The 18,715-nt window shown below is 43.2% G+C and overlaps 1 protein-coding gene across 1 annotated transcript in view; it reads left to right on the plus strand.

Moving 5' to 3' along the window:
• Positions 1 to 18,715, plus strand: part of SLC2A13 (solute carrier family 2 member 13) — a 358,865-nt gene that overhangs the window by 80,912 nt on the left and 259,238 nt on the right. The window contains exon 2 of the mRNA XM_065421661.1: positions 2,304 to 2,463. Within this exon, the coding sequence (XP_065277733.1) occupies positions 2,304 to 2,463 (160 nt within the window). The remainder of the gene's footprint in view (positions 1 to 2,303; positions 2,464 to 18,715) is intronic.

Below are 18,715 nucleotides of genomic sequence, written 5' to 3' on the forward strand. Positions count from 1 at the left end.
CAATAGAAATATTCCCCTTCTCTCCTCTGTCCCAAAAGTATCTTTAATTTTAATTAACCATATATAATCCAGAACCACTAGCTGTCACTGATTGTTTCTTTCTGCCAGAAAATACTTTTATGTTCCTTGGAAACTACACCATAAATTTGCGTGGCATATTCAGATTTTCTGATTAGGTACAATACATAGATCTGCTGTTGATATGCTTGGTACATATTTTTCCACTTTTTAAAAAAACAACAACAAGTTTTAGATCTCTTACTCCAAATTATTTGTTTGGAAGTGTTCCCTAATTCATGGGACTCATTAGCTATATTCTGATAAGGCAAGAGACAACCATGTATTAGAATTGCTCCTTATAAATAATTTAAATCCAGACAGAACTTTCTCTTTATTCCATATGAGATAGTTACAGCTCAGAGAGCAGTCATACAATGAATCTTAAATTCTGTTAAACGTAAATGAAATTCCCCACCCGTAAGGGGAATGGCGCTGGTTTGTTCCAGAGGTGGAGAGCATCCAGAGTTTCATTTGAAGCCAGGGAGAGCTGTGGCTGCACAGCATCAGGTCCTATGTGTTAATCAAAGCTTTCAATACTTTGCTAATGGTTGTCATGTGTCTACAGTCACTCCTTGCTTAACATTGTAGTTATGTTCCTGAAAAATGTGACTTTAAGCAAAATGATGTTAAGCAAATCCAATTTCCCCATAAGAATTAATGTAAATGGGGGGGGTTAGGTTCCAGGGAAATTTTTTTCGCCAGACAAAAAACTATACACACACACAGAGTATAAGTTTAAACAAATAATTTAATACTGTACACCGTAATGATGATTGTGAAGCTTGGTTGAGGTGGTGAAGTCAGAGGGTGGGATATTTCCCAGGGAATGCCTTGCTGCTAAATGATGAACTAGCATTCAGCTGAGCCCTCAAGGGTTAACACGTTATTAATGTAGCCTCACACTCTACAAGGCAGCACGAATGGAGGGAGGGGAGACAGCATGGCAGACAGAGACACACACCCTGTGTGTGTGAGAGAGATGCGCATTGCCCCTTTAAGTACGCTGACCGCACTCTAAGTACATTGCCTTTTTAAATAGATCAGCAAGTTGAGAGAGCAGCTGCGGCCAGCAAGCTCCCTCCGTCCTGAGCCATGTCGTGTCTCCCCCCTGCTCTATGGATGGGGTGAGCGGGGGGCAGGAGCAGGGGGGGGAGGGGGACACCCTGACATTAGCCCCCTCTTCCCGCCCCGCTCAGCAAGCAGGAGGCTCCCAGGAGCAGCTCCAAGGCAGAGGGTAGGAGCAGCACATGGCAGTGCGGGGAGGGACAGCTGAACTGCCGGCAATTGATAGCTTGCTGGGTGGCTGTCGCACAGGCAGGGCCGGCTCCAGGGTTTTGGCCGCCCCAAGCAGCCAAACAAAACAAAAAAACAAAAGCCGCGATCGCGATCTGCGGCGGCAATTCAGCGGGAGGTCCTTCACTCCGAGCAGAAGTGAGGGACCGTCCGCCGAATTGCCGCCGAACAGCTGGATGTGCCGCCCCTCTCCGAAGTGGCCGCCCCAAGCACCTGTTTGGTAAGCTGGTGCCTGGAGCCGGCCCTGCGCACAGGGAACTTAGGGGAGCGAGGAGCTGATAGGGGGGCTGCTAGTCCACCCTGGTTCCAAGCCCCTCCGCCTCCCCCCCCCCCGCTAGCTGCAACAGGCTGCTCTTCCTGCAAGCAGTGGACAAAGCAGGTGGCTACCAAACAATGTTATAAGGGAGCATTGCGCAACTTTAAATGAGCATGTTCCCTAATTGATCAACAATGAAAAGTTAACCGGGATGACTTTAAGTGAGGAGTTACTGTATTTAGATTATAAATGTCTGACTGTTTCACTCCAACTCAGTTTCATGTGGTACTGTACCTGCTTGTTTTCCCTTAAACTGAAACTATAAATATATTTGCTCATATTTTAGGGTTATCTTTAGTTCATCTTAGATGGTTTTTGCTTAAAAATCTGTGATTTGTTTCATGATGCCAAACTCTATTTTTAAATTCCTTTATGTATTGCGAATCGGAATATTCACAAACATGGTAATTATTATTACTTCCCAATGCCTATGCCCATCTGCTTCAGATAACCATTCTCTAGCGCTTATTAGCAGTGCAACAAAATGCTGCTGTTAGTTTTCTCAGTTGGAACTCAGAAATCAAGTGTGTACAATTTGTGTCACATTTATTATATACTGTACTTTAATGCTTCATGACTACAGAGAATGTTGTATACAGTTTTGTAAGTTTAATTAATCACTTTTTTCTTGTAGGTGTGGCTTCCATGACAGTACCAGTATACATCGCAGAGGTCGCTCCACCCCACTTAAGAGGCAGATTAGTTACCATTAATACTCTCTTCATCACAGGAGGGCAGTTCTTTGCAAGTGTTGTTGATGGAGCCTTTAGCTACCTCGCAAAGGATGGATGGAGGTTTGTAAATTCTTACATTTAAAAGTGAAAATAGAGTTGTTGTGACTTGGGAAGGAACTAGATCAGTGGTCCCCAAACTGTGGCGTGCGCCTCCCTATTGGGGCATGGAGGAACATTGGAGGGGAGGGGGACGCGATGAGGTCTGGGTCAGCCCCCACGGGGGGGCAGGGAGGGAGTGCCACCCAGCCCCATTCTACCCCCAACTCTGCTTCGGCCCCAGCCCCTCCCCCACCTGCCGGCCTTGCTCCTGCCCCCAGCTGTGGCCCGGGCCTCAGCCCCTGGTTTATGGCCTGGCCACAGCTCCAGCCCTAGCCTTTGCCCCCTTACTCCAGTCCACACCACCCTCTCCCCTTTCTGATGTTACCCTGGGTTTTCAGAACCCAAAACAGTGGTAGCTTAACTGTTTCGCTCCAGGCGGTGTCAGGAATAAATCAGTGGGAACACAGCTATTGTGTCTGATAAATGATTAATACAAGAAAGTGTGCTCTTATCTAAAACTACAATTTATTAGATATTAAGCGCACACAGACATAAACAATAGTTCGGGACATCCCAGCTATAGTTACCTACAGTCTGAGATGGTTTTGAGTAATCACCAGCCGGACTTCCAGGAGCCCTCTTTCTGTCCAACTGATGGGGAGTTTAGATGTCAGTTCCTTGCCCTGAGAAAAGCTTCCTTGGACTACTCCGAGGTATTTACTTTAATCTTTTATAGCTAATTTTAACAAAACACATAACCTTATAGTGACTCCTAGTGAGTCAGCACAATAACCTCTATTGGGTCATCTATTCGTCTAATTTCAACACATTTATCATTATCTCAAAAATGTCTAGTATTTCTAGCCATAACAACAATATGTCAGGGGCACCTAAAACCAAGGTCGCTATTCACTCATTTTCCATAACTTTCTATCCCATCCTCCCATTCTGATTAACAAACTGCAAATATGCAGCTATCTGACCTTGTCTCACAAAGGCCTAAGATTATTCCTAGTTATGTGATGTTTGGTTTTTAGCCGGCAGTGGCTGAACAAACATACAAAATGGCTGACTGCAGTACTGTCAAGTTCTGGGGTATACGCAAGAATGTCAAATTCCGGGGCAACGGCAGGAGCTGTGGCCCCATTCCTGGCCCGGTCTCCTGACCGTGGCTCCTGGGGTTGTGGACAGGAGTAAGGGGAAGGCGGGGGACAATGACTGAAAAGTATAGGTACCACTGAACTAGATAGAGAAGTGAAAGCATTCTAAGAGAGAATTCTGACTAAGCTTGTTGATTTTAGAGGACTTAGAACATCTTTAAACAGAGGTCATGGCACAACCTTAACTATAGTGGCGCTGCTGCTCTACTATAATAAAGCCAGCTTGTTTCTTGCATTTAAAATATATTAAAGTAAATATTGACTTCTTAAAAAGGCAGTCTCCAAATAAATGTTGCATTTTAAAGATTACATTTGAATGTATGCTTAATAGTCTTGTTTGAGCAATAGTTATTTATTGAAAATTGGATGTCATTTGTACTCGAGGGCAGCATTCTGTTTAAACTGTGGGTTGAGAATATGTTAGCTAATATCTTTTGTTCCACTTTCTGGATTCTGAGTTTTTCTTTATTAGTTTTAGTCTGTTGAGCTTTGATTGAGTGTCCTTCCTACGGGGCTGTATATTTCAAAAGAGTAAAATAGAAATGATGATGCGAACAGAATGCACTAAATTTTTGGCGTAATGCATTATAACTCTGGCTTTCTTTTTAAAAGATGACTTATGTGTTCACGCAGGATAATTAAAATTGACTTCCCATTAAAAGATCATTCTAATCTTTAGGAACTTATTTTTATTTAAGCAAGTGCGAGGTTCCTTAGAAACTTGTGTTGGTTGCAGAGACTTCAAAAGAACTGACACCTAGAATGTTTGTGTCTGTATTTCATAGCTTTTCAATCATATCACTGTGGAGCTTCATTAATTGTCATTTAAATACAGATTTAAAAAGTCAGCAAAGGAATCCTTTCCCTTTACCTAAATACTAGTATATAAGGGAACAGAAAAGCATTTATTTCTAAGGGTATGTCTACACTACGAAATTAAGTCGATTTTATAGAAGTCGATTTTTAGAAATCTATTTTATACAGTCGATTGCGTATGTCCACACTAAGAGCATTAAGTCGGCGGAGTGCGTTCTTACTACCTTGGCTAGCATCGACTTATGGAGCGGTGCACTATGGGTAGCTATCCCACAGTTCCCACACTCTCCGCCGCCCATTGGAATTCTGGGTTAAGCTCCCAATGCCTGATGGGGCAAATACATTGTCGCGGTGGTTTTGGGTACATGTCATCAGTCGCCCCTCCCTCCGTGAAAGCAATGGCAGACAATCGTTTTGTGTCAGACACCAAGGCGATTAGAAGAGCACAGCAAGGTGCGCTACGCATCAGAGACTTTGAAAACCAGTTTCATGACTGGCCAGGTTTCGGTGTGACAGTTGTGTGTGTTTCTCCTTGATGCAAACCCACCCCCTTTGTTGATTTTAATTCCCTGTAAGCCAACCACCCTCCCCCCTTAGAAATAAAGTAACTATTGTTTTGAAACCATGCATTCTTTCTTTATTAATTAAAAAAAAGAATGAGATAACGGACAAGGTAGCCCGGGTAGGGTGGGGGAAGAGAGAAGGACAAGGCCACATTGCTTATTGTAGCCACATTAAAAATCAAACTGTTTGAATGACAGCCTTCTGTTGCTTGGGCCATCCTCTGGAGTGGAGTGGCTGGGTACCTGGAGCCTCTCCCCCTGCATTCTTGGGCGTCTGGGTGAGGAGGCTATGGAACATGGGCAGGAGGATAGGCGGTTATACAGTGGATGCAGTGGGGGTCTGTGCTCTTGTTGGCTTTCCTGCAGCTCCAACAGACGCTTCATCATGTCCGTTTGCTCCCCCATTAGCCTCAGCATCGCGTCCTGCCTCTGCTCTTCGCGCTCACTTAATTCTTTCCTGGCCTCTGCCACTGAATGCCTCCATGCATTAAGCTGTGCCCTATCAGTGTGGGAGGACTTCATGAGCTCGGAAAACATGTCATCGCGAGTGCATTGTTTTTCGCCTTCTAATCTGCGATAACCTCAGGGACGGAGATGATAGGGGGAGCGTAGAAACATTCTATGCTCTACGATTCTGGGGGGACTGCATGGTCACCTGTGCTGCTGAGTTCGCCACGCTGACCAAACAGGAAATGAAATTCAAAAGATCCTGGGGCTGTTCCTGTGTACCTGGCTAGTGCTTCGGAGTTCAAAGTGCTGTCCAGAGCGGTCACAACGGAGCACTCTGGGATAGCTCCTGGAGGCCAATACCATGCATTTGCGTCCGCACTACCCCAATTTCAACCCAGCAAAGTCGATTTTAGCGCTATTCCCCTCACCAGGGAGGAGTACAGAAGTCAATTTTAAGAGCCCTTTAGGTCGACGGAACGGGGTTGGTTGTGTGGACGCATTCATTTTTAAATCGACCTAACGCAGCTAAATTCGACCTAACTGCATAGTGTAGTCCAGGCCCAAGTCTCTTGACTGATCACAGTTACATCTGAGTATTAAACAGTGATCATTGCCACAATATTGGATTACGTTTTAAGAGTACAATATTGCAAATATACCTAGGTATGGAGGATGGATAGGATATACATATAGAGCAATCAATTTATAGGCAGGCGAAACATTACCTATTATTAAGGTTGCCCAACACGTCTCATTATAAGATCCTGTTTTCAGCTTCTTATAACTTTTCCAAAATTAACTGTTTGGACTGAAATTTCCATGCAAAGTGTCTGCCTCAGGCAGATTTTTTTTTTTTTTTTTTTTTTTTTCCATTTCAGCCAAAACGATTCAACCATTTCTCAAAATGAAGCTAGGGAAAAAATACATTGTCCAACCTTAATTCGGCCTCCTTGTGTGCCTTATGAATAATCTTTAATGATGTAATCCACAGGACCCCTGCTTTATTCAGTTCACAGGGTCGACAGTGCTCATTTAGTAGCCGCTATTCACAGCGTTTTGTTATCTCCTCACTGATCAGTGTGTAACACCATGCCTTAATTACTGTACACCAGTCAAACTCAGCCCTGCAGACAGAAATGTTAATTTCCTCATGGTCTCTTCTATGGTGCTCATTGTTATAGTGCAGGGGTCGGCAACGTTCGGCACGCGGCTCGCCAGGGTAAGCACCCTGGCGGGCCGGGCCAGTTTTATTTACCTGCTGACGCGGCAGGTTCGGCCGATCACGGCCCCCACTGGCTGTGGTTCGCCATCCCGGGCCAATGGGGGCGGCGAGAAGCCGCGGCCAGCACATTGCTCGCCCGCGCCGCTTCTCGCCACCCCCATTGGCCCGGGACGGCGAACCGCGGCCAGTGGGGGCCACGATCGGCCGAACCTGCCGCGTCAGCAGGTAAATAAAACTGGCCCGGCCCGCCAGGGTGCTTACCCTGGCGAGCCGCGTGCCGAACATTGCCGACCCCTGTTATAGTGCTTCACAAATATTAATACATTTATCTTCACAATACTCTTGTGAAATGAGCAGGGTTTTTATTAACTCCATTTTACAGATGGAGAACCGAGGCACAGAAGGGTTAAGGTAAAAAGTATCCACTTATTTTGGGTGCCCAATTTTGAGCTCTCCAGGCCTTATTTTTCAGAGTAAATAGAATTACATAGTACTTTATATATTCAAAGCACAGCTCTTATTGACTTCAGTTAATGCAAATTACACCCCAACAGCTCAAGTTGGGCACCCAAAAAATGAGGAACATACAGTTAGTGACCACCTGTGAAAAGTTGGTTTAGGTGACTTGCCTAGCATCATGTAGAAACTCTGTGGCAGGAGCAGAGAATCCAGCTTTTAAGGGCAGAATTCAACTGCTTTAATCATGAGACCCTCCTTTTTTTCTCTGCAGTCCCTGCCTTATTCAATACACATGAATATTTCTGCAGAAAATTAGGTAGGGATCCTACTGACAACAGCCTCCTTCAATACACAACTATGATCGATCCCCTCAGCATGGTCTATCCTGTGCACGGAATTAGGCAGGGGTCCTCTGGAAAATATAGTATGTGATCTTTATCACAATGCGTATGCCCAGGGGTCGGAATTAAGGTTTCAAAGGCAACCTTAATTCTGGCATTTCCTAAATTTAAATGCTTAACTTTGCAATCTTAATGGTGTTTTTAATTTTTGTGTGTAAAAATATATTCATATGTACAAAATATATCCCCTCTCCTCTTTTTTGATCATTGAAGTACTATAACTCTTGGACAGCACACTGTAATCCATAGTAAAAAAACAACAAAAACCAAAAACTATCCTAATCGATGGGTGTTGTGTTTCACTTGAGAACGACAGTACTGAGTCATTGGGCCTGCCAGATCTGGAAATTCACTCTAAGGGAGAATGGAGAGGACACGTCATCTAGCAGTGTCAGAAGAGCAGCTGAGTAGTGGAAAAGACTGCATTTGGTGTCTGTGTGAAAAGAATGTGGGAGCCGGGAACCGACTGTCAAGGTTCTTCTGTGGTGTCCATCATCAAAGTATCTGGGCACAGTTTTGGGTAGGGTTTGAAGGAAATCATCACAGGGCCTGGGTGGGGGTGAGGGTAGCAGATGCATGTACAGAGAGTAGAATAAGTTAAAATAGCATAACCATGGAATCCCAGACAAAACACTTTAACCTGCAGTTTTGGTAACAAGTAAAATCAGTAATGTCAGGGTGAAAACCCTTACAAAAACATTGCAGCTATCAAGAAAGCACTCTTGCAAAGCAAGGAAATTAATAGGTAAGGCTGAACTTAAAAGAAACCCAAAGATTTGAATGTATAAACACGCACATTTAAGGTACTCGAGCAACCTTATTTCTGGCCCTGTAGTGATGCTGGCCTCCTATTTTCCCTTCTTTGTTACTTTAGTTTTGGATCAAATTAGATAATCTCCTGAAATGACTTTCTAAGGCATTTAATTCTGTAGCCATAGATGAGAACATAATACATGTAGAAAAGCCACTTTATTTGATATTTTGTGGGTGGAGTATAAAAATACGGGCACCGGAGAGAATTGGTTTTATAGTTTAGCGTTATACTATATGTTCATGTTTTTCATGTGATGTTTTATTAGTCATTTATCAGTAACCATTACTGTTTTCATATCAATATTATAAGTTGCATGGACTGGGCTAGGAGGTATGCATATGTGGCTATGCTTGAGCCCTCTGAACACGTTGCATAATTGGTGACACAGGAATTTTAATGAAGAATGGGGAATGAAATGACTGCCATCAGTATGCTATTTGTCTAATCAGGAATTTGTAAGGCGTCGTTCTGAGGACAGAGCGTGACTGTAAATAAGGCCAAAGTCAGTATAAGAGCTGCATGACTAGGAGCGAGGCATTTCATTTTTATAGTCACAACATAAATTACACTTTGGATAGATACAATATTCTCATCACTTGATCCCTCCCCACCCTCCACAAGCTCTTAACAGCATAGCGGGAGGACAGAGTTGAGGTTCTTTGGGTCCCTTAACTGTGTGTTTCATACTTTGGATTGCTTGGAAATTATTTTATAAAGTTAAAGTGTTACTTTTTACATTTCTTCACATGCTAATTTTTGATAACTCCCATCATAAACTAGTCATTATTGGGGTGTGGGGGAGGGAGGGTCATGTCCAGCTTCCTGTGGTGGGTAGTATTTCTGCTGGTGGTTGCAGCCTTCTAATTCTCCATTTGTACACACAGTATCACATTGTAAATTACAAAGCACCCTATGCTTTTGTGAAAGGAAGCACGTAATTTTGAAATGATGCTCACAGAAGTCATAGAGTACATGATTCCCTATCTGAGTCCAGTGACTTTAGAATCAACATATCACTGTTGCCATGGAGAAAAAGGCTGCGGGAGATGGAAAGAGACAGAAGAGTTTGCTGTCTAATCCCCTACATAGGGGGTGTTAAGGTTCTAAAGCTATTAGTGGCAGTGCATTTGGTGAAGATTCTGCTGTCATTATGCAGAGAATTAGTGATACAATCTTACTGATCTAAATCTTGATCTAATTTACTTAGAGCTCCATCTGGTAGATCCTCAAGACCAGAAGAGGCCCTTTAAAAAAAGCTTTTTCTGTATCTTGACTCAGGCCAAATCACTCTTCAGTCAAATCCTGCTTTAATTAGTGCCTTATTTATTGAGAAATGTATAGCTACAATTTAGGAACATTTTTTTATCATGCATTTTCTAAATTCAGTTACTGAAGCAAAACAAAGTAAATTTAGCTTCTTTTGATATAATTTTGCATATATATACATAATGCATTGTAAGGAAAAAACATAGCATAAGAACTACAAAGTTAAGTGCTTTCACCAGTTCATACCAAGAGCTTTGTGTCTGTTGTATTCAGGAAGCAGGGAACCCTCCTGTAGCCAATATATTGTCTTCGTATTCTAATAGTTGTAACAAAAATAGATAGTGTCTGTCTCCTCCTTTTAAAAGATAGTGAACTTTCATAGAATTTGGACTAAGTTTCCTTAAAATTTCTGATTCTCACATCAAAGTAATTGTAGGTACATTATTATCCCTTTTCCTAAAACATAAGCAATATTTTATGTTGTCCAGGGGCTCCCAGATTTTATTGGTTCACTTATCACCTTCTTAAAAAGTTGGTGAAGTGAATGGATGGAACATCAAATTCGCGTATCCCCAGTGATGCATGTACCACAGTTATGTGAACTGCTAATCCTGTCCATTACATTTCAAATATTTTGGCAGTTGAGAGAGTTCAGTAACACCAACTCTAATATAAAAACAGCCACATTAAAATAACATTAACTATTTGAATGGACACGTTAAATAGTCCTAATTATCTTCTAAACTTGATTAATCAAACAGTTAGCTGTTTTAGAGCTGGATGCTATTTGTGGTTCTGCTGCTGAGCTGTTATGTGATCTTGGAAGTTATTTAGGCTGGGATTTTCAGAAGATTTTAAAGGAACTAGAAATCCAAACTCCCTGAGGCACCTTTGAAAATCCCAGCCTCAACCTCTGTGCTTCAATTTCTCCATTTATGAAATAGAAATAATATTGGTGCATAATGAACAATGTTTGTAAAAAATACTTTAAAAGTAGGGCTGGCTTCAGAACACTTCTGTTGTGTTATGTGGAATGAAAGTGAGACCTTTTAAAAAACGTTAGTGGGAAAAACAAGAGAGAACACCACCCACACCAGAATTGCCTGTACTGTAGTCTTGTGGTTAGATCACTTGCCTGGTATGTGGAAGACTCAGATTCAAGTCCCTGCTCCAAATTAGGCAGAGAGGAATTAAACCTGTATCTCCCATATACCAGCTGAGTGACCTAACCACTGTACTATTAGCTATTCTGGGCTGTGGGTGGATCTTTCTCATGTTTTTTCATGGACAATTTCTGAAAGGTTTTGTTTTTCATTCCACATCACAAATTAAGATTTAAGTACCTCTCCGTCTAATTTGAAGCAGGGACTGAACCTGGCTCTCCCATATTCTCAGTGAGTCACCTGACCACCGGTCTGTTGGTTGTTCTGAACTTAGGGAGTGTGTGCATGTGTGTGTGTCTTATGTTGATAAGAAATCCCATTCTCGTACTGAGAAATCTCCTCGATGACATTTTAGCCAAAACTGATGTGTTTCCACAAAACATTTTGGTTTTGATGAAATGGCATTTTTCAATGGAAAAGAAGTTTAATTGAAAATGGGTTTTTTTGGTTTTTTTGGGGGGACCAGCTTTATTAAAAAAAGTATTACTGTCCTAATGCTTTACAGGCCAGACTTCTTAACTTCAGCAGGAGGAGATGGAAGATATGCTTTGTACTATGGCATGTTGCTTTTTCTTCCATAAACATTCTATTCCTAGAATTAAAACCCAGCATTATTTTGATATCTGAAAGGTCAGTTTGAAGTAGCCTGAGGGATTTTTTACGGTCCACTGAGCTGCGGCCTCAGCTCTACCATGTACTGGTCTGGAGTGATGCTGTATCCAAGGCAGGCCCTTTCAAAATTTTCTAAGAAGGCCTCAGTATCATCGCCTGCCTTGTAGGTGGGGAATTTTCTGGGATGGGAAGTGGTACCTGGAGAGGAGTTGCTAGGATGGGCTGGTGCATCCTGCCTAGCCCTTGCTACTTCCAGTTTATGCTTCCTTTCTTTTTCTCTCTCCTCCATCTCTTTTTCTCTCGCCTTCTCTTTGGCTTTTTCCAGCTCCATCTCTCTCTTGTGGGCCTCCTCTTTGGCTTTCTCTTCTCTTTCATGGGCCTCCTCTTTGGCTTTCTCTTCTCTTTCTTTCTGCTCTGTCTCAAGTTTTTTAATTTGAAGCAGTCTCTGATGTTTTCTTTCATTTTCTTCTGCTTCTAGTTTGGCCAGTTCTATTTTGTTAGCTACTTCTTTGGTAGTCATTTTCCTGTTTTCTTGTGCTGGGTCACACCCCTCTGCAGTTGACTGAAACTGGGATGCACTTAGCTCAGGCTGCTGCTGAGTGCTGCTGAGTTAACAGAGACTTTCTAACTAGCTACTCCTGAGGATGTAAAAAGAAAAAAAAACAATTCAGCTTGTAAATTCCTTTTACCAGTTGTTTGCTCATTAATTGAACCCTTCTCTTAACAAAGGTTCTTGTTAAAAAAACTTAACACCTCTGCCTTCAGGCAAGGAGAGATAAGATATGCATCTACCTTCAGCTCTGCTTCCCAAGCAGCTAGAAGGGAAAAAAAAAATCTTACTGGCTTTTGGGTTTAAAATGATCTCCACCGCTATGCCACCATGTCAAGGCTGTATCCCCACTTTGAACTTTAGGGTACAAGTGTGGGGGCCTGCATGAGGACTTCTAAGCTTAACTACCAGCTTAGATCTGGTCCGCTGCCACCATTCCCACAAGCTAATTCCCTTCCCTGGGAAGCTTTGAGAAACCTGTCACCAATTCCCTGGTGAATACAGATCCAAACCCCTTGGATCTTAAAACAAGGAGAAATTGACCCTTCCCCCTCCTTCCTTTCACCAACTCCTGGTGAATACAGATCCAACTCCCTTGGATCTAAAAACAAGGAAAAATCAATCAGGTTCTTAAAAAGAAGGCTTTTAATTAAAGAAAAAGGTTAAAATCAGTATGGAAAATAACTTTACAGGGTAATCAAACTTAAAGAGCTCAGAGGACCCCTCTCTAGTCTAAGGTTCAAAGTACAGCAAACAAAGATAAACACTCTAGTAAAAGGTACATTTACAAGTTGAGAAAACAAAGTAATACTAAGACGCCTTGCCTGGCTTTTTACTTACAAGTTTGAAATATGAGAGACTTGTTTAGAAAGATGGGGAGAACCTGGATTGATGTCTGGTCCCTCTCAGTCCCAAGAGCGAACGACCCCTTAAACAAAGAGCACAAACAAAACCCTTTCCCCCCCCAAGATTTGAAAGTATCTTGTCCCCTTATTGGTCCTTTGGGTCAGGTGTCAGCCAGGTTACCCGAGCTTCTTAACCCTTTACAGGTAAAAGGATTTTGGAGTCTCTGGCCAGGAGGGATTTTATAGTACTGTACACAGGAGAGCTGTTACCCTTCCCTTTATAGTTATGACAGGGATTTTTTACAAAATGCATATTTTGCTGTTAATTGCTGTTGCCACAGACATGAAGAGAAATTGCTGCTTATTTACTGGACAAATAGTTTACCAAACTTTGGGCAGTTTGAACCATGGAAAAATTAATCTAGAAGTGGTACATACATATTCGTGGATGTTTGGCTTTATTATTAACCCGAAGAAAGATGGGTTAGGAAGCCATTTGCTCAATTAAATTTTTCTTACTTTTTATCTATCTATCTATCTATCTATCTATCTATCTATCTATCTATCTATCTATCTATCTATCTATCTACAGTCAAACACACTATTTAAAAAAAAAGTTTTAACATGTTCTTTAACATCATATAATCTTTCTCTTGGAACTTAAGGTCACAAGTGAACCATAAGCAATTTTCACTAAGAACAGTATTGTCAAGTCAGTTTGCACAGACCTTACAAATGGTCATTTGTAATTCTACTTAGTACTTATAATATATTGGTTATTTTAGTTCAAATGAAAACAGAGTATCGCCCATGTCGGAGAGAGGAATGTGTTTTGATAACTTTTTAATTGTAATGCAGTTGCAATCTACTACAGACTCCTGTTCGAATCGCTGGTGGGAAAATACTTTTCATTTAAGAAAAACAAAGATTTTTAGAATTGTTTATCTTGCTTACATGTAAAACCAATGTGCTCAGTTTTAAGGCTGAAAAGGTAGAAACATGTAGTAATAAACTTGAGGCCAAAATGCCAGAAAACCAAGTGCAACCAGTCCCCACAGCAAATCATCCTATTAGGTGTCTAGGCCATGTGGCTGGGTATCTTATTTAAATTGGGCTTTAAATCAAGATACACTAATACTATGCCTCATTGACATAATATTGGTAAAAAAAATAATAATCTTATGATAGAAAAGTCATTTGACAATGAAACTCTGATGCAATATTTGATACAGTATTGGGGCCCTCTCCTGCAGTTGCTATTTAGGTCAGATTCCCTTTGATTTCAGTAGAAATTTAGCTAGTTTGCTTCAATTAATGGCCAGAAAAACATCAAGTAGAGCAAACTTTGTGGATACAAATGTATTTCTCACCAATAGAAGGACATATGCACTGATTAATCTCAATGGTGTAAACAGAATCTGACAAGTGACTGCAGAATTGGGCACATTTGTTATGTAAATACACAATGTCCTTTACTAAAATGCATTTTAATAATTAAGACCATAAGAATGGCTGTACTGCATCAGACCAATGGTCAATCCAGTCCTGTATCCTGTCTTCCAACAGCGGCCAGTTCCAGATGCTTCATAGGGAATTAACAGAACAGGGCAATTATCAAGTGATCCATCCCCAGTCATCCAATCCCAGCTTCTGGTAGTCAGAGGCTGGGGAGACCCAAACCATTGGGTTGCATCCTTGACCATCTTGGTTAACAGCTACTCCTGGGGGAATTCTACACCAATTTTTTTTTTAAATTCTGCACCAAAAAATTAAAAATTCTGCACACAATATTTTAAAATTCTGCAAAATTCTGCCTATTTTTTTTTGTTAAAGTAATGCAATATAATCCAGCTAGTTTCAATTATTTTGGTACGGTATTTAAACTACAATACAATGGATGGAGAGTGGGAGTGGGGAGCATTGGAGGAAATCACCAAACCCCCTCTGTCTAATAGTAATGTCGCTAGTATTGACCCTTTACTTATAGTTATTAGTCAACAAATATATGCAGCCATATGTTCTTCAGTTGCCTATGATATAACACTGAGCAAGTGAGGGCTGGGGACTCATACTCACAATTTACATTGGCTACTGACCATCTCCAAAAAGGTCAGTAGCAAACAGTTCATGGAGCACATTTTGATAAGAAATTTTTTCAGTCCAAAAATTTAGACCAGTTCTAATCACTGAAGCACCATAAGCATTTATAAGGCCATACTGTGTTAACAGTAAGGCTTCTTTAACAGTAAGGCTTCTTTCTCTATATGGCTCTGGCCATATAAAGGAGCCTTAAAATTTGTACAGCTGTTTTATATTCCTGGGGGAATTCACTAAGAAAAATGGGAACAATTCACTAATCAGGCAGGCTGCTACATTCTACTCTGCCTGAGGCAATAGAGCCTGCCTCACACCTACGTCTTCAGAATTACCCCAAAGCCCGCCCTGTCCCTCCATGCTGAGTGTGCTGCAATAGTGAGTGAGAGGGACAGAGTCTCTCTCTCTCTCTCACACATGACTACCCAGCCCCCCACCGCCGGCGGTGATTTATGTCTCTACTGGCTGCTCTAGATGCCCAAACTGACCTGTCTGCACTGCCAGGGAGTGGGCGCATGACCGCTCTTGTGGCTTCCCTTTGCTTCCCCGTCAGAAGTCATTTTTCTGCGGGTAAGCAAATAAAGCTGCGGGGGCCATGAATTCTGTGCACGTGCAGTAACACAGAATTCTCCCAGGAATAAATAGCCATTGATGAACCTATCCTCCATGAACGTATCGAATTCTCTTTTTTCTAACCCAGTTATACTTTTGTCCTTAACAACATCCCCTGGCAATGAATTCCACAGGTTGGCTGTGCATTGTGTGAAGTTCTTCCGTATGTTTTTTTTTTTTTAAACTTGTTGCCTGTTAATTTCATTGGAGGACCCTTGGTTCTTATGTTCTTTGGAGGGGTAAATAACACTTACTTTCTTCACACCATTCATAATTTTAAAGATCTCTATCATATCTCCCCCCCCCCCCCCTTAGTTGTCCCCTTTACCAGCTGAACAGTCCTAGTCTTTTAATCTCTCCTCACATGGAATCTGCACCATATCCCTAATCACTTTTGCTGCCTGTAGTCTTATTGGAACCTGCCCACTTCTAAAGGCCCCTCCCCCAGCCTAGCGGGAGGGACCACTGGACCCAGAGACCAAATGAATATGGGGGACAACTAATGAGAAAACCAGGGGCTGAGGTGAAGGTCATAGGTTCAAAACGAGGGTACCGGATGGGGACACCGAGCAGAGAACCCCAGACAGCGCCCACTGCTCCTCAAAGGTGTCGAGGGAGCCAGCGGACGCTGCCCAGTGGAACTCTGCCCAGATGCGTGAAACTAGGGAGGAACGGAAATAGGCCCCACAGTCGCAGAGCACCCCCTCATCCAGCATCCTCCTCCTGGTAGTGTAGATGGAGAGTTTGGCCAGGACCAGGAGGAGATTGAGGAGGAGGTCTCACGACTTCGTGGGGCCATGGATGGGGTGTGCAAAAAGGAACAGGTGCGGGGAAAAGTGCAGCCAGAATCTCAACAAGAGGTTCTGGAGGAGCCGGAATAGGGGCTGCAACCTGGCGCATTCAAGATAGGTGTGCGCCAGGTTCTCCGTCACGCCGCAAAAGGGGCAGGCCTCGGGTACAGGTGTGAACCGCGCCAGGTACACCCCCGTGCTCATGGCTCCGTGAAGGAGCTGCCAACCGATGTCCCCAGCGGGCCGTAGGATCAAGGTGGAATAAAGGCTGGCCTACCGGGGCTCCTCACCCTCTTTAGGTGGAAGATAGTCCCGCCATTTGGTTTCGGGGCGGGATGCGAGGGTGAGGAAATGCAGTGTGTGGAGCACGAGCGTGTACAGTTGGCCTCTAGAAGCGGTTTCGAACCGGACCGGCTGCAGGGTGTGCAGCCGGCTTGGGGGTGTGGGAACGGGGAGGCCGGCGGGGCTCGCGGAACAGGGGCCGAATAAAAATGTCCGGAGGGCCCGGGGTGAGGGGTGGGCAGGGAGCGCCCTCTCGCAGGGCCCACTGCAGGAAGACAAGAGAAACGGGTGACAAGGCGGCCTTCACCTCCTGGAGAACAGGGATTGAAAGCAGCCAAACTAGGCTGATTGGGGAAGCAGCCACAGCTCTGGCCAGCTCAATTAGGGCCCAGCTGGCCCTGATAAGAGGGCTGTGGGCCAGAAGCTGAAGGAATCTCTCTCTAGCTGTGGAGAGAGAAGGACCTAGCTGCCTGAAGGAGCAAGGGTACCTGAGGCTGAGCAGTGCTGAGGAAGGGCAAAGGAGCTGGGGAGCTCCAGCCTGGCAACTCCCCAGGCTGAGGCCTTGGTTAAGGCCTAAGAAGGTACTGGGGCTGCAGGGGTGCAGCCTGGCAATACACAGAGGCAGCTGGTCCAACCCTCTTGCCAGTCATGAGTGGCCATTACGGCAGTCTGCCCCTTGAGAAAGGGGCTAAATGATGACTGGCAGTAGCCACTGAAGCAAGGTGGGTGTAGAGGGTTGGGGGTTCCCCTGGGAGGGGAGACCCAGTGTGTGGGAGTACTGTGGTGGGCAGAACCCTGAGGAAAGTGGCACCGGGGTCTGGGTGGGACACTGGACCTGAGGCAAGGGAGACACCTGCCGGCAGGGAGCGCTCCGAAGGCTGAAAAGAGCTAATTCCCAAGATGACCAGCAGGAGGCGCTGCGCCGGTGAGTCTCACTTTGCTACACTGCCCTTCTCTGTACCTTTTCCAGTTCTAATATATCTTTTCTAAGATGGGGCGACCAGAACTGCATGTAGTGTTCAAGGTGTGGGTGTACAATATAGTGGAATTATGATATTGTCTTATCTATCCCTTTCCTAATGGTTCCTAACATTGTTAGCTTTTTTTGACTGCTGCAGTACATTGAACAGATGTTTTCAGAGAATATCCATGATGACTCCAAGATCTCATTCTTGTGTGGTAACAGCTAATGTAGACCCCATTATTTTTGTATGTATAGTTGGGATTATATTTTTCAATGTGCATTACTTTGCACTTGTCAACTTGAATTTCTTCTTCCATTTTGCTGTCCAGTCACCCTTTGCAGTCTGCTTTGGACTTAACTATCTTGAGTAATTCTGTATCCTCTGCAAATTTGGCACCTTAGTGTTCACCCTCTTTTACAGATCATTTATGAATACTTTGAACAGCATAGTCCCAGTACATTTCCTTGAGGGAACCCCACTATTAACCCCTCTCCACTGTGAAAAATGACCATTTATTCTGCCCTTTGTGTCTTATCTTTTAACCAGTTACTGATCCATGAGAGGATCTTCCCTCTTATCTCATGACTGCTTAGTTTGCCTAAGACCCTTTGATGAGGGACCTCGCCAAGGCTTTCTGAAAGTTCTAGTACGTTATATCCACTGGATCACCCTTGTGCACATGCTTGTTGACTGCCTCAAAGAATTGTAACAGATTGATGAGGCATGTTTTCCCTTTACAAAAAACATGTTGACTCTTCCCCAATATATGGTGTTCATCTATGTGTCTGATCGTTCTGTTATTTACTTTAGTTTCAACCAATTTGCCTGGGACTGATGTTAGGCTTACCAGCCTGTAATTGCCAGGATTACATTTGGAGCATTTACATAGCCTATCCTCCAGTCATCTGGTACAGAGGCTGATTTAAGTGATAGGCTCATACCACAGTTAGTAGCTCTGCAATTTCATATCTGACTTCTTGGATGAATAAAACTATCTAGTTCTGGAGACTTATTACTGTTTAATTTATCAATTTGTTCCAAAACCTCCACTATTGACACCTCAGTCTGGGTTGTTTCCTTAGATTTGTCACCTAAAAACAATGGCTCAGGGGTGTGGGAATCTCCCTCATATCCTATTCAGTGAAGAGTGATGCAAAGAATTCTCCGCAACAGCCATCTCTTCCTTAAGTGCTTCTTTGGCACCTTGA

The sequence above is a fragment of the Emys orbicularis genome, chromosome 1, assembly GCF_028017835.1.
Source record: "Emys orbicularis isolate rEmyOrb1 chromosome 1, rEmyOrb1.hap1, whole genome shotgun sequence".
Classification (NCBI taxonomy): Eukaryota; Metazoa; Chordata; order Testudines; family Emydidae; genus Emys; species Emys orbicularis.